Source organism: Beta vulgaris, chromosome 7 (assembly GCF_026745355.1).
Source record: "Beta vulgaris subsp. vulgaris cultivar EL10 chromosome 7, EL10.2, whole genome shotgun sequence".
NCBI classification, from domain to species: domain Eukaryota; kingdom Viridiplantae; phylum Streptophyta; class Magnoliopsida; order Caryophyllales; family Amaranthaceae; genus Beta; species Beta vulgaris.
The window spans coordinates 52,055,565-52,070,615 of NC_079208.1; the positions used below are offsets into that span (position 1 = coordinate 52,055,565).

General features: G+C 32.9%; 2 protein-coding genes across 2 annotated transcripts; both read left to right on the plus strand.

The window, feature by feature from the left end:
* The first annotated feature begins 460 nt into the window (after positions 1-460).
* On the plus strand, positions 461-4,133 carry LOC125491683 (uncharacterized). Its single transcript, XM_048633771.1, has 3 exons — positions 461-2,073; positions 2,192-2,261; positions 3,699-4,133. Exons 1-3 carry the CDS (start codon positions 461-463, stop codon positions 4,131-4,133), a joined length of 2,118 nt encoding a protein of 705 aa, XP_048489728.1.
* Positions 4,134-6,650: 2,517 nt separating this feature from the next.
* LOC104899699 (GDSL lipase) lies at positions 6,651-12,061 on the plus strand. Its single transcript, XM_010686937.4, has 5 exons — positions 6,651-7,054; positions 7,221-7,342; positions 8,344-8,577; positions 9,742-9,994; positions 11,610-12,061. Exons 1-5 carry the CDS (start codon positions 6,793-6,795, stop codon positions 11,840-11,842), a joined length of 1,104 nt encoding a protein of 367 aa, XP_010685239.2. The 5' UTR covers positions 6,651-6,792; the 3' UTR covers positions 11,843-12,061.
* The last annotated feature ends 2,990 nt before the right edge of the window (positions 12,062-15,051 follow it).

Consider the following 15,051-nt stretch of genomic DNA (forward strand, 5'->3'; position numbering starts at 1 on the left):
TTTATAATAATTCTCCTATCACATTAAATAAAAAATGACATCTTTGAAAAGTTATCCTGTAGAGTTTATCAATTATCAGCCTATATGTATTGAGAAATGATATTTCAACTACTTAACATGATATATACAAATTATATAGTACTCCCTTCGTCTCAAGATATAATTCCTGTTACTATTTTGGGAGTCAAATTTTACAAACATTGACCAAATATTCTCGTTAATGTATAGACTAAAACATACTCAAGTGAAAGTAAGCCAATTCAGGCCTATAGCTTGCTGTAATGTTCTCTATAAGGTAATATCAAAGCTCTTATGTAGCAGATTGAAGTTGGTTCTCCCTAATCTAGTGAATCAAGTGCAGAGTGCCTTTGTTGCTAATAGACAAATAATGCATAATATTCTTATTTGTCAAGACATCCTTAATCATTATAAGAGGAAGAGCCAGCCTAGTAGATGTACAATGAAGATTGATCTGAGAAAGGCTTATGACTCAGTCAGCTGGAAATTTATTGAAGAGCTTTTGATGAAACTGAAATTTACTGATAAGTTTAGGAAATGGATTATTACCTGCATCACTACACCAACTTTTTCTCTCAGCATAAATGGTTGTTTAGTTGGTTTTTTAAAAGGAAGGAAAGGCTTGAGGCAGGGGGATCCGATTTCCCCCCTGCTATTTGTTCTTGTGATGGAATATTTTTCTAGGATATTGCAGAAGGTTGGGAAAAAAGAAAATTTTGGATTTCATCATAGATGTAAAGAGTTGAGGTTGAATCATCTCATTTTTGCAGATGACTTGATGTTGTTTTGTAAAGGAGATATACAATCTGTGACATTGATGGTTAGAGCTTTAAAAGCTTTTTCAGATGCTGCTGGGTTACAAGCAAATCAAATGAAGTCTGCAATCTACTTTGGCAATGTACAAGAAGAAATTAGAAGCAGGATCCTTCAAGTCACTGGATTTCAAAGTGGTTCATTCCCTTTCAGATACTTAGGAGTTCCAATTACTTCTAAGAGGATCTCTATTTCAGACTGTGATGTTCTCATTGATAGAATGCTGAAGAGAATTTTATGTTGGTCTTCCAGACATCTTTCATATGCAGGGAGAGCCACTCTAGTTAATGTTGTGCTATTGAGTATACATTGTTATTGGGCCCAAGTATTCCTTCTCCCTAAATATGTCATACAAAGAGTAACCCAAATTTGCAGAGCTTACTTATGGGATGGGAAAACTTTCATACATAAACCCTCATTAGTGGTCTGGGATTGGGTTTGTAGGCCTAAGAAGTGTGGTGGACTAGGAGTCAGGGATTGTATGGTTTGGAATACAGCAGGAGTAGGGAAATACATTTGGCAAATTGCCAAGAAGGAAGATACTCTTTGGATCAAATGGGTCCATAGTATCTACATTTGTGAAGCTAACTGGTGGGAATATAATCCACCAAGTACTGCTAGCTGGGCTTGGAAGATGATTTGTAGAGTAAAGGAGAAGCTTAAACCTGCATATCAGCTTAACTTGTGGCTGGGAGGTAGGAAAGCATATACCATTCAGGAAGGATATCAGTGGCTTAAAGGAGATATGGAGAAAGTGAGATGGCATCATTGGGTATGGAGCTCAATGAACATTCCTAAGCACTCATATATAGCTTGGCTTGCTGCGTGGGGTAGATTGAACACCAGGGAAAGATTAAACAAAGCTGGTATATGTAGAGATACTAGTTGTCTTTTGTGTGATACTGGTATTGATTCTTGCCAGCACCTATTCTTCAAATGTGAGTTCAGTAGAAGAATTTGCAAGGGGATTATGAATTGGCTGAAAATTTATTATTGTGGGAATGAAAATATGTATGTGCACTGGAGGAAATGGGGGAGGAAGTTTCAAAGAAGACATCAACAAAAAGTGGCTTATGCTAGCTTGGCTGCCACAATATATTACATATGGAAGGCAGGGAATCATGCTCTTTGGCATGAAGCTGTTTGGATCCCAGAAGCAACTATCAAGAAGATTCAGTGTGATATTATTAGTAGAGTCAAAGCAAAAATCTGTAGTAAATGGAGTGAGGCTGATTGCCAATGGTTTGAGAACCTTAAGTTTGAGATTAGCTGAAGGTTAACTATGCTCTGGTGTCTGTATTAGATGTCTGGTGCCTGTAGTTTTTTGTGTCTTTTACTGTTGTCTGTAAGTTGCCTGTAGTCTGTTAGATACAGTGCCTTTGCTGTTTGTTGTGGATTTTCTGATTGTAGTTGGTGCTTTCATGATTTTGGTAATAATACACTTACATTTTTACCAAAAAAAAAAACATACTCATGTGAGGTCTTGTTAGCTTCGTCTCAATTTGTACATTCGTAATATCAACTTTTTATAGTTTTTACTAATTTGAAATAAAAGATATCGTAGGTCAAAGGTACATCTTGGAAACTGTGCAAAAAGAAACAAGAACTATATTTTAGGACAAAGGGAGTAATAAACTTCATTGCTTTTCGATTAAGTGAAATACTTTATTTTGCCTTTTCAGTTGTATGATATTAATTTGTTAGACATTCGTAACTATTTGTCTGAAATAGACACTTATAGATTTATGTATATGAGTGATATATTAAGATGGAAATTAAAGCTATCTTTTAGTACAGGTAACCTTTTGTTCTAAATGGAATCACTTTTACTTATATTCAAGCGACTCATTTAAGGTAAGCAGCTATTTTTTTTTTTTTAGTATATATATGACTCATTTTGATTTAAAAGAGTGACCATTTTGTGAAAACTGAATAATATCAAAATAAATTTATTATGCACCCAATACTCCATACTAATTGAAAGTTACGAAGCATTGAAGGTAGTTACGTGTCACATCCAAATACATATGATGATATTGAGGCATAGATTTCCATTCATTTCATTAAAAAATAATAAATGAATTATACAAATGACCCGAGGCATCGGCCGGGAGCAACAAGTAGTTATAATAATGAAGAACCAACCCTGATCAATTTGGATGTTATAATCTCATCTCTACTTTTCTTTTCTAAATATTATTTTACACTCTAATCAAATCTACTACTTCCTCCATTATTCTTTTTGTTGTTCCTATTTGCAATGAATGAAAATACCACTACAATTCAAAAAATGGGCAAGATATAATTATTTTTAATAATATCAAATTGACTAACAATGAGTTTTCTAGCTCTTGAGTTATATTTGCGTTAGGCAACCAATGACACAAAAATTTAAAGATGTGCTCTCAACTGAACTTCCTCACCATTCGAGGGATGATTTTATGGTTTGGGCGCATCATTTTTCTGGACAATTCACAACTAAAACGGCTTATGCTTGTTTGTTGCGACAACAAAATCCCCCTCATCAGTCTTCTACCCGTCTAAGGGACATAAATCTAAAGATATATAAAATTCTCTAGCATCTCCTTGTCCTCCCAAAATGGAAATATTTTCTATGGCGCATCCTACTTGATAAACTATCTACAAAGGAGCAGCTGGTTAAACGAAAGATTCCTATTGATCTTTGTTGTGACATTTGCCATCAAGAAACTGAAACACTACAACACCTCTTTCAAGAATGTCTAATAGCTCAACGGACCTGGCAACAACATTCTCTTCCTTTTCAAACTTAACATGGTACCCCAATTCATTGCTCTGATTGGGTTGCTACTCATATCCTGGTTTTTAATAGCAAGGATGATACGCAGGGTTTAAATCTTAAAAGGTTTATTTGGACCCTTTGGAGTTTATGGCTGCATCGCAATGAACGCCTTTTTCGAAGTGTTGCCCGTGATGTAGCCTGCGTTTTAGGGAAGCTTCAGGATATCACGCAAGTAGACTCCCAATTACTTGCATCGTTACCGTGTTTTAACAACCTCAGATTTCTTCATTCCCCGGAACAAAACTTGCATGCTCCGTCTGGATTTCTTGGAGTTCATCTGGGGACAGCTCAGTCTAGCAGTCCACAATATGTAATTACTTTTGATGCAGCGTGGAAGAAAGAAACAAAGGTAATGGGGGGTGATTGGAATATTCACTCCCCCTCTTCTTCCATGCAGTTTATTGCAAAAGGGGGTGGAACATATGGTTTAGCTAGTTCATCACTGCATGCTGAAAGCCACACTTTTCTGCAAGCATTATAGTGGGCACACGGGCAAGGTTTGCAGCATGTAACTTTTCTTACGGACTGCATAAACCTTATTTCTGCGCTACAATCCTCTTTAGCAATGTCGACTTCTCTTTTCTGGACTATTAACAAGATCGAGCAAGTTGCATTATTATTTTCATGGTGTTTTCTCTTAAAGGTGAATCGACAACAAGTTCAAGGAGCACATGATGTAGCCCAGCAATGTGCTAGAACTTGTTCGCAATTCACCACTACTAGGTTTTAATTTCAGGTTATTCTCTCTTTGTCAAAAAAAAAAATTAAAAGTTGAAGGGTAAAAAGAGTAAAAAAATAACTAAAGATTAGTGCTCCCTTTGAGTATAAACTAGTAATACATTTATTGGCCTTTGAGTTACTCTATGTTAGAAAACCAATGAGAAAAGTTTGAGGGGTAAAAAAGTAAAAAATATGACTTATTCAATAGTGTAAACACATTTATTTCAACTTAAAACTTATGAGAAATATAATTCATAAATTACACTATGTATAGAAAGATTCAAAATAGAAACAACATATTGAAATTTCTCAATGAAAATAGAGGAACAACAAAATAAAACAAAACGAGTAACATTTCAACATAAATATTTTAAATGCCCCACCTTATATCCCTCCTTAATTTCAATTAATGAATTTTAAGGGGTGAGGTACTAACGAATTAAGAATACTCATTTAGTTTTGGTACTCTTTTTTTCTTTGCAAAATTTTCATTCAAACCTTAATCATTAATATTCTTCATTTCGCCCATTCTTTTTTTTATAAAAAAAATAGTTATAAATTAGGCATTTTTTCAATTTATTTTTGCTCATTTGATCTTATTAGACCTTATTTGTTCTTATTAGACCTATCTAAACTCATTAACTAACCTTATTTTCTGAGTGTGTCAACCCTTATTTTTATCGAACTTAACTTTTATCTTACTTATTAGACCTTATTAATTATCGTAAGATCCTATTGAACTTATCTAAATATATAAGGAATGAATGATTTGAATAGAATAGAGGCCTTACTCTCGAAGCTACTCCTTTCGTTTCTTTTTAATTTACTCATTTTACTTTGAGGGAGAACCCATTAAGAAATACGAAAATTTGAGAGAGAAACTGAAAAATAGGAGAGAGAAACTAAAATGTAGGTTAAAAATTTTAAAAGTGGATAATATTGATAGAAAAAGAGAAAAAAAGTAAATAAGACATGTTACCAAGAATAGAAAAAAATAATAGTGCATAGATTAAAAAAAAAGCTAAAAAAGAGAATTAATTGTGTAGACGAAAAAGAAATGAATGAAGTATTTTATTAGAAGTAGACGGTGTTACCTTAGTATGCCACCGATATGAAAAACAAAAAAAAATGATAATTAGTACTCCATCCGTTTTTCTTTTTAATCTACATATATACATTCCTCTTTGGTTTTTTTCATCTACACAATGTTGTTTTTTAATTTTTAGGTAATGTGTCTCATCTAGTTTCTCCTCTTTTTCTACCGATGTCAATCCCTTTCTACTCCCTCATCCCATAATATATGTCTTGTTTGTAGGGATGAAAATGAATGATGGATCATCCATCATCTGATTAATCGGGTTTATTAAGCGGGTGAAAACACGAAATTAACGGATGAAAATCGGGTGGTGGAGGGGTGAAGCGGATGACGGATGCGGATGAGATTTTTCATCCGTCACCCGGCCCATAGTCTGCTTAACACCCACACATCATCCATATTATCAATCAAACATGTTCAATTACTTACTTTATCGATTTTTTTAGTTGAGAGTTATTAAATATGTATCTTATGGCATATTGTTTCATAAAAATTGTTATATATCCCCCGACCCGATAACCACCCGATCCACCCGTTCACATGGCGGGTGAAGCTCCACCTGGCCCGAACCCGATCAATTTTCATCCCTACATGTTTACTTGTAAAGTATGCAAAATATAAATACTATTTCTATTTTCAAAAAATAATTATGTCCAAAGTAGGTAATAAAAATAATTTAATTCCCAAAATATCTTCATAATTCAACTCTAAATGCACCATTATTTGTGACAACATAGGATCTTCTACCCTTTTGAACTTGTCAATCCATTAAAACATGCAACATACATTTTTAATTTATCTCACACTTTTCAATTTATCTCTATATCTTTTTAATTTATTTCACCAAATGAAGTAAGTAAATTTAAAAAAATGGGAGCTACCGAGCTAGTCCAACACTCCAACCTCAACACCCAGCTTTTAATGCTGTTACCTTGATAATTCCAGAGGCTCCTCTAGAAAGCCAAATCGAATCTCCTTTTATGAGCTACATTTGTTTTTATCAAAATAAATTAAATAAAAAACATACTATAGCAGACTAGCAGTATAGGCTGTGTAGCTCATAAAAGATTGTGTCAAAAATGCCACGCGGTACGCAACTTCTCTCCTCATAAAAAAAAAAAAAAACAATAACAGCCTCTCCTTTAAATACCATTAAAATCTGCCCCCTCTTCTCTTCCTCTCTCTCACTCCCCAACAGTTCCCCAAAACCAACTAATTAAATAAAAAAAACAAAAAAAAAAAAAAAAAAAAAAAAACTGGTCTGCTTCTATCTTTTGCTGTACATCAAAAATAACATAAACTTTCAGTGTTAGCTTGTTTTCACATGGCAAACAGAAGCAGAACCACAAAAATGTTCCCTACTACATTTGCACTATTTGCAACTCTTCTCTTTCTCTCTCCTTCATTCTCCAATGCTCAATACAAACCTCCACTCTTCGTCTTCGGCGATTCACTTTACGACGATGGTATGACTTTGTACAACGGCGTTAAAGGCGCTGGTGCCGAGTATTGGCCTTATGGTGAAACTTACTTTAAAAAGCCGTCTGGTAGATACTCTGACGGCCGCCTTATCCCTGATTTTATAGGTAAAAGCTTAAGCTGATGGTTGGAGTCCCAAGCAGGATTTGCGAAGTTGTCGTAACTTTGTAAATCCTGCATTAGGATTTACGAAGTCTATAAATTAGACTTCGTAAATCCTACTAGTACTATAGTGGTTGTTTTGTTATAATAATTGTTTTTGGTCTATTTCAGCTCAATTTGCGGGGTTGCCGTTTTTGCAACCGTATTTGTTACCTGGGATTAAGGATTTTAGTAAGGGGATCAATTTTGCTTCTGCTGGTGCTTGTGTTCTTGTTGAAACTCGTCCTCAAACGGTATGATATTTCTTTTCTTTTTTTTGACCTTTTCAATCATGAATTATTCTTTGTCGGTAGAATGTTATTTATAATAATGTTTTGGATTATAATTAAGCTGACTTACTAGCTAATTAAGCTAAATTAAATAAAATAAATGGGATGGAATTTGAAGTAGTATTGAAGCAATAGAACTGTAGAACTTGGTGTAGTAGTTGCCAGATTTCTGTTAAATCTGGTGGTAGTGGTTAAAACTGCTTTTTAAGGACCATTTTTTTTTTACTGTAATTATAAGGATTTAATTCATGAGCTTTTTTTTATATAAAAAAGATAAATTAGCTTTTGTGTAGGTGAAAATGGAGATCCATTTATTATTTTCTGACGAAATATCACAAGGTAATAGTGAGAATCGGTGTAGTAAATGCCGACTTTAGCATCTCTTTTTATAAAAATCACTACTTTAGGCATCTTTGATTTACTAATGCATGTCATGAGCGTATCTTAGCTGGCCATAGTGGAAATTAAATTTGCGAGGACATATTTGATGTGACAACTTAATATATAGTCTAAATAACTAATATTGGGTGCATGAATTATGGCGGAAATTTTTGTAATTTTGGAAAAATTGAAGGTGTTTTCAGTGTAGCCGAAGAAAATAGGGTGTGGAGGGAGAGGTGATAACTTAGTGGAATACCTCTCGAATTTTAGGATATTGTACAAAGTTTGAGTCGTCATCTAACAATGTTGGTGCATTTACTTTTGGATTATTTAACCTTATGTTCAGCCTCTGAGCTGAAGTGTCCGGCAGACTGATCAATTATCTTTCTTAGTTAAAAAAATAAAAATTGGAAGAGTTTTAAAAAATATATTTTAATTTTACAACAGTTAGAAAAAAAAAAGTAAAAATACGCAAATAGTGCATATACTTTATTGAAAATAAATTATAGTCTCTTGTATTTCCAATTATTACTTCAATCTTCAATTGGATTTATATAAAATTATATTTTGGGGTGATATTACAGATAAATCTGAAGAGACAAGTGGATTATTATGTCCAAATGGTACAAAAATTGAAGCAGCAAGTTGGAGAAGGTCCGGCTAATCAATTATTATCGGAAGCAGTATACTTGTTTAACATAGCTGGAAATGACTATGTTACCCTTCTTCAGAAGAATGTGAAAAAGCTCCCTCTCTCCAATTTCAAAAAGAAACGCCAATTGAATATGATTATTGGCAACCTCACGATCCATATTAAAGTAAGAGTTCTAGCTTTATTTACTCCGTCATTTTCGTTACTCTTTATGGTACATATTTTCTTTTGTGGCTTTTTTTCTTACACTTTGAATTTACGTTCAAATGTGATCTTATGTTACACAGAATTTTATAACGTATGTACCACACGTCCATAATATTGAATACGATTAATACAAAAGTCTATGGACATCTCATATCCCATACTAAAGCTGGGATTAGTATAGTTGTCGAATCATAGCACATATCTTAAGAAAGAAGGCAAAGACCATGTCAATGGTAACTAACCAATCCGCAACCTTATTTGCTAATCTGTACGTATAACGCGGCTTTGTTGAACTATAAGTAACTAAATGTGAATACTTTCTGTTATATATTTTTTTTGGGGACCCAACTGGGAACATTTTGGTAAGAAGTAGGACCCTATTGACCAGAATCTATCGTAGGTTAATTAGCGTAGCTACACAAGTCAACGCTTGTGAGTTCTCCACAACCTCTACCAAGCAAGCTTCGTTATACTCTCTGTTATATGAATTATTAAGTTTGTGTTGATGTATATGTTAGCTAACTTAGTAGGGAAAGCTTGTAAATATGATATCAAGACTTTGATCGAGTCTCGTGTGAATCATAGCTCTTTAGCGGCTCTGAATACATTACAAAAGGAAGTAAATAATACGTCAAGGTTATATCTATTTGTTGGGAACTTGGGATGAATTTTTGTTGTACGTGTATTATATATGAAAAAAGATAATGTCCAAACCATTTGGTAACTCCATTATTGGAAACCATTTTGTCACTTGATGCTAAATAATTTATGGGTGATTTGTGCACCTTATTTTATTAGGCAAAGTCACGTATGGGACCATCTCACCATTTTATTGTGTGATCAGGGTAATCAGATAAAGATGAATATTATAGAAGTAACCTTCTACTTTATGGGAGAGTTAATTTTAATAGTTCTTCCGTTTTAAAATAAATGGAACGTTTTTTTCAAAAAACTCTCATATAAAAGAGAGAAACTTTTCATTCATTTCAGAATAGAGGATGTATCTTACAATAATAAGTTAATATCAAACATGCATACAACCTATGTATTGAAAATGTTTGATTTTATTTGAAGAACTCTAACAAATTAAACTCATTTATTTTTGTGTTTTTGATTGATATAGACAATTTATAACCAAGGAGGAAGGAAGTTTGCATTCCAAAACCTAGGTCCTCTGGGGTGCATGCCATCAATGAAGTACATGCTTGGATATAAAGGAACTTGCGCGCCGGAGCCACAAGAGCTAGCCAAGATGCACAACAATGCATTTGGTGCACTACTCAAGAGATTGCAAAGCCAATTACCAGGGTTCAAGTACTCAGTTTACGATTTCTACACAGCCCTATACCTTCGTGTCTTATATGGAAGTAGATATGGTACGTAAATTTGATTTGATTCCCTTCCTTCAATTATTTTATGCATCTGGCACTCAAGTTGGTTAAGTTGTGGCTTTCAAGTAATGTGTCCTTTTCCCTTCCTTGTTACACCTTATTCATGCCATGTTAAAGCTTGAGTTGTCACTTCTTTATAATAATGAATAAAATTGAGTACATGGGATTTTAACCATTTTCTTGAAAAAAAAAAACGGAACAAGGTTCTTTTGTTTGTTCATAAATCTACACTATGAACCTATGTTGCTCAGATACGAATTGAGTGTCTACTCGAATACGGGTGTCCAAGTGTCCGACTCGGCTATTTTGTAGAAAAAAGACAAGTATTTAGTTTAAAATGAAGTATTCAAGTGAAGTGTCGTGTCGGACACTGCACGACACGATACCCGATTTTTGAGGTAAAATGAAGGTGGTGGAGTAACATAGCTTTGAGCAACTCCTAATTTAAACCTCTTCTTTTTATGGGTAATGCTAAATGCAGCACTTAGGGCTGCATATAAGCATTAAATACCTTTCCTAAACTAGTATAAAGTTGGTTATTTATGACAAAAAACATGCATTTATCAAGGTCATTAATGCTTGTTTTACAAAATAATTTCCATTTATAGGTTCTTATATGCAGCCCTAAGGGCTGCATTTAGCTTTTCCCTCTTTTTATTTATTTTTCAAAATTTCCTCCATGTTTTCCAGAGTTTTCTTGAGGTATAGGAAATAAAAATATTTTAAAGCTCTACAGTGGCCCTTGGGAGAAGCAGCATAACTTGTGTGCACTTGATAGTTTTTTATCAGGAAGTAATTATAAAATTGTCAACTTGTTTTGAAAATATTCTTATAATAATGGCTGTATAATTAATTCAATCAAATCACACTTAGATTTCTCTTTTGAAACTTTTAAACTGCTTCCTACTAACTACAATGACTTCGTCGGTTCATTTGTTTGTATTAACGATCTTGAAAATTCACTCAAGAGGGTAAAACTGTGGTATGTATAGACACCAGCGCATAAAGGCCTTAGGATTCGGCTTTGATTTAGAAAATCCAATTCAGAAAAGTCTAGCTCATGTGACGTGGGTCCACATCTACTAGCAAAACTACATGCATTAAGGTCAAGTTTCTCAATGGAACGTGACATTATATTGTTGTAAATAGTAGGTTGTCTTAGATAATGACTTTTGATTGTCACAAATGTTTCCACATGATATGTATGTAGAAATGACTCCTAGGCGGCCCGCGGGTGTGACCTTCGTGGATCCTGGTTTTCGACTAGACTCGTCGTGACCTACTCCAACCGACTTGGTTAATGGATACCTAAGAATATTATTTTATATCGTATAATTTATATGTTAATATAAATAGAGTGTCAGCGCTACTCATGAGAGTAAGCCGTTATCTTATTTACACAACCACTTTTTTTGACCTACCTAGAGTAACCCATGACTCAACCCATCTGTATAGCTCAGTATACGGTCATGTGTCCGGTTTTGTCGAACCCGGGGCCGGCTAACTCAGTGGTTACCACTTTATGAGTGTTTATCGGCATATTAGGCAGGTGGAGTATTTTGAAACTAATGAGGAAAATTTGTCAAATTTGTAATTACAGGTTTCAGGGAAAGCCAAACAGCATGTTGTGGAAGTGGATCCTACAACGGTGATTTCACATGCCAAAAGAAAAGCACTAGTTTCTCTGTTTGTAGTAATCCAAATGATTATTTGTGGTTCGATGCAGCTCATCCAACGGACAAGGCTAACCAAGTATTCTCCAAAGAATTCTGGAGCGGAGGATCTAACCTTGTTGCTCCTTACAATTTGCAAAATTTGTTTGCTGCCAAATAATAAGGATTTTGGGAATATGTATACTCTCACACTCAAGTGTGATCAAAAGTTAAAAGGAGTGTTTGGGTTTATTTATTTCATTAATTATTATCATTATTATTACTACGTATTTGTGGTAAGGTACATCTTGTATGTTAAGCATAAATACCAATAGTTTGTAGTTTTTACTTTTTTTATTTTCACTTTGGAAAATATATTGGGAGGAAAGGTTGATATTTAGCTTTGTAATAAATGAGGGGTAATGTGCTACGACCAAAAACTGTAATAAGCAATAAGTAAAAATATAATGCAAGTGAAAAGAGAATTTACAGAAAATTACTTTGTATATCAAACTAAAATTTCTTATTTTTCTATTTTTTGCTATCTAGATATATATATAGTCAAATCCAAGAGCATTTTTAGTATACAAATAAGGAAAAAGCTATATGCAGCCCTAAGGGCTGCACATAAGAGGCTTAAAAGGGAAAGTTTTTGAAAAATAAAGCATTGATTACATCGATTTATGTATGATTTTATCATAAATATCAAAATTTATACCATTTCATGAAATGTATTTAATGCTTATATGCAACCCTAAGGGCTGCATATAGCATTACCCTACAAATAATCAAGAGAATGGTATTTTTAGTAGTGAATCAGATGATGAATGAAGTCTATCATGATACATTTCCGTCCAAAATATTATTAATGACTAAAGGTTAAAAGCTATATATAGGATGTCGGAGAACGTAATTAATGTGAAGAATAAAGTAATGCTTTTACCTCTAGTCAAAATTTCATTTTAGAGAAGTGTAATGCATTCAAAAGAGTGTTAGGACCGAGGAGTCGTACACAATGAATTTATATTTTCACTTATATGTATTTATTAATTCTAATTAGGTTTATATTATTTAAACTTAATAATTTGGAGATTATATTACATAAACTCCCTGAACTTAGTTTTTCTAAAACAACAAGATAATATGAAGAAATAGGTCTTTAATTACAAAATGTAATAACAATTGGTCGAATGTGTTCCCTTGAGCTCGTAGTAATATACAATTAAGTACATCATCCATTTCTTGAAAATATATTCACATTTCTTTTTGGTCCATTTTCAGAGACCTATTCACAATGCTTTATATATCCTCTTTTGACAAAAGATATACAATATCTTAATCATCTTTACCCCATATTATCTTTCTTCTATGCTCCCCCAACTATTTCCTTCAAAATATCGGAAGTACACATTTTCTTTCGTCATTAAATAACATAAAAAATATCAAGTAGCTGCATAGATCTTCAAATAATGGAGGGAGTAAATTGCCAAAATATAAATAAATAAAAGACAAAGTATTGTTCGATCAAAGGCAAGTGAACCCTAAAGGAAGAATAATTACCCCATAATTTTTACATTACTCTTATGAAAAAAAATTATTGATAGTTTTAGAAATATTATTAATATATTTTTTTGAACAACAAGTGATAGTCTAATGGCATTGACATTATTAATATAAAATTTATCTTATTGGATATTATTTCACAAATTTATAGTAGACAATATAGTTGGCAAAAAAGAAAAAATTGAGATGACTCTTTGGTTTTGACTTTTTCATATAATCGGTCAAACTTCGTACAAATATGTTGGTACGTAGTAGATAGTTGAAAGCTTGGCCTAAGCCAAAATGAAACAAATTTGTAATCACTAGCGTTTCAGGATGATTTTACTTTTCCAAAACTAAGTGATTTTTTCTTGTCATGTTAAGAAAAAAAATTATGATAATAAATTAGAAAACGATCACACTATTTAATTTCTATCAGAATTCAGACTTCTCTACGCAAACACGCAATGATGTACAAATGAAGTACTAGTTTGTAACCTTAACAGTTAACAGCAAGATAGCAGTCCAAATATTTTAGGTTTATCATCTTAAATAATACATCTATCCTTGTGATGACTGACATCTTGGTGACCGAGGAAGAGAGTATACTTTAAAGACAACGGTCTACTAAGAAGCGAAGACATTGAAGACATGGAATAAGTTGCTAGCAAGTCGCATAATTAAATAAACAAGGCACGTACCAATTTTTCAGGTAAATGATGTATTATCCCAATAGATATTGTATCTGACCAGTAAACACAGCGGACATACTTGTAATTACGAATAGTAAATATAAAATGATAGTCAAACATAGGCAATATCTAAAATTCACATGCATAGCCAACACTGGTGTTCCCTCTTCGCAATAATGTGAAATGCAATGTTGGAGAGTAAACACATGCACAGCTGAATAAGTCACATGCTTGCGACGTATTGCATAATAATAATAATAATAATAATAATAATAATAATAATAATAATAATAATAATAATAATAATAATAATAATAATAATAATAATAATAATAATAAAAATAATAATAATAATATAGGAGTAGTAAATGTATGTCACGCATTCTAAGTTTTGAAAAGTCAAATTGTGCTCAAAATCTGCCATACATATATAAAAGAGACTATCAAGCAAGACTTAGCTTAGTGGTAAAGATTTGATTGATGAGTTCAAGGTCATGGGATCAAATATCACTAGAGGTTCTTTAGAGGTGAGATTTCCCTTACTATCCTCATCCCTCCAAGGAATCTGACCTGCATACCATACTTAACTGGTTGTACCTGTGCGAGGTGCCAGTTCAGTAATCAATAGGATCCTTTCATCTTACCAACTTAAAGAAAAAATATATATAAAAGTAGACTTTTGAAGACAATGAAAATTGTAACATACTATTAAGTATTAACATAATATGACTATAGTTTTTTTTATAGAAAATAAATACAGCTTATATATAGTTATATTTAAAATATTTTAGCTGTAACGCTTTTTATGTAGGATATTTCAATTCATTGTTATATACGAGTACTAACCATCATCTCTTTTAGATTTTCTGTTCTTTCTTTTTATCTCTCTCCTTTTCACATAAAGACTCTTTATACATTTATCTATTTCTCTCTTCAGCTTAATTAATGTATCTTTTCCTATATTACAACTAAAATAAAACAATGGAAGTAACTATTAAGGTGTTTTTTTTTGACAGGAAGAAAAATAATTTCATTGATAAGGGATAGCCAAACGGCACTTACAATCAATTCCTGGAAAATTCCAACATAGGTATATAACACCTTAGAACTAGATACATCGCAAATTTGATAAAAAATAGCCTTAATAAAAAACTTC

Bases quoted from the DNA above. Each gene is read 5' to 3' on its own strand.
- LOC125491683 (XM_048633771.1), top strand. From the start codon at position 461: ATGAAGATTGATCTGAGAAAGGCTTATGACTCAGTCAGCTGGAAATTT. The intron at 2,074-2,191 runs GTTTGAGAACCT...AGTTGCCTGTAG, and splicing joins AGTGAGGCTGATTGCCAATG to TCTGTTAGATACAGTGCCTT. The intron at 2,262-3,698 runs GTAATAATACAC...GATGATACGCAG, and splicing joins TTGGTGCTTTCATGATTTTG to GGTTTAAATCTTAAAAGGTT.
- LOC104899699 (XM_010686937.4), top strand. From the start codon at position 6,793: ATGGCAAACAGAAGCAGAACCACAAAAATGTTCCCTACTACATTTGCA. The intron at 7,055-7,220 runs GTAAAAGCTTAA...GGTCTATTTCAG, and splicing joins CCTTATCCCTGATTTTATAG to CTCAATTTGCGGGGTTGCCG. The intron at 8,578-9,741 runs GTAAGAGTTCTA...TGATTGATATAG, and splicing joins ACCTCACGATCCATATTAAA to ACAATTTATAACCAAGGAGG.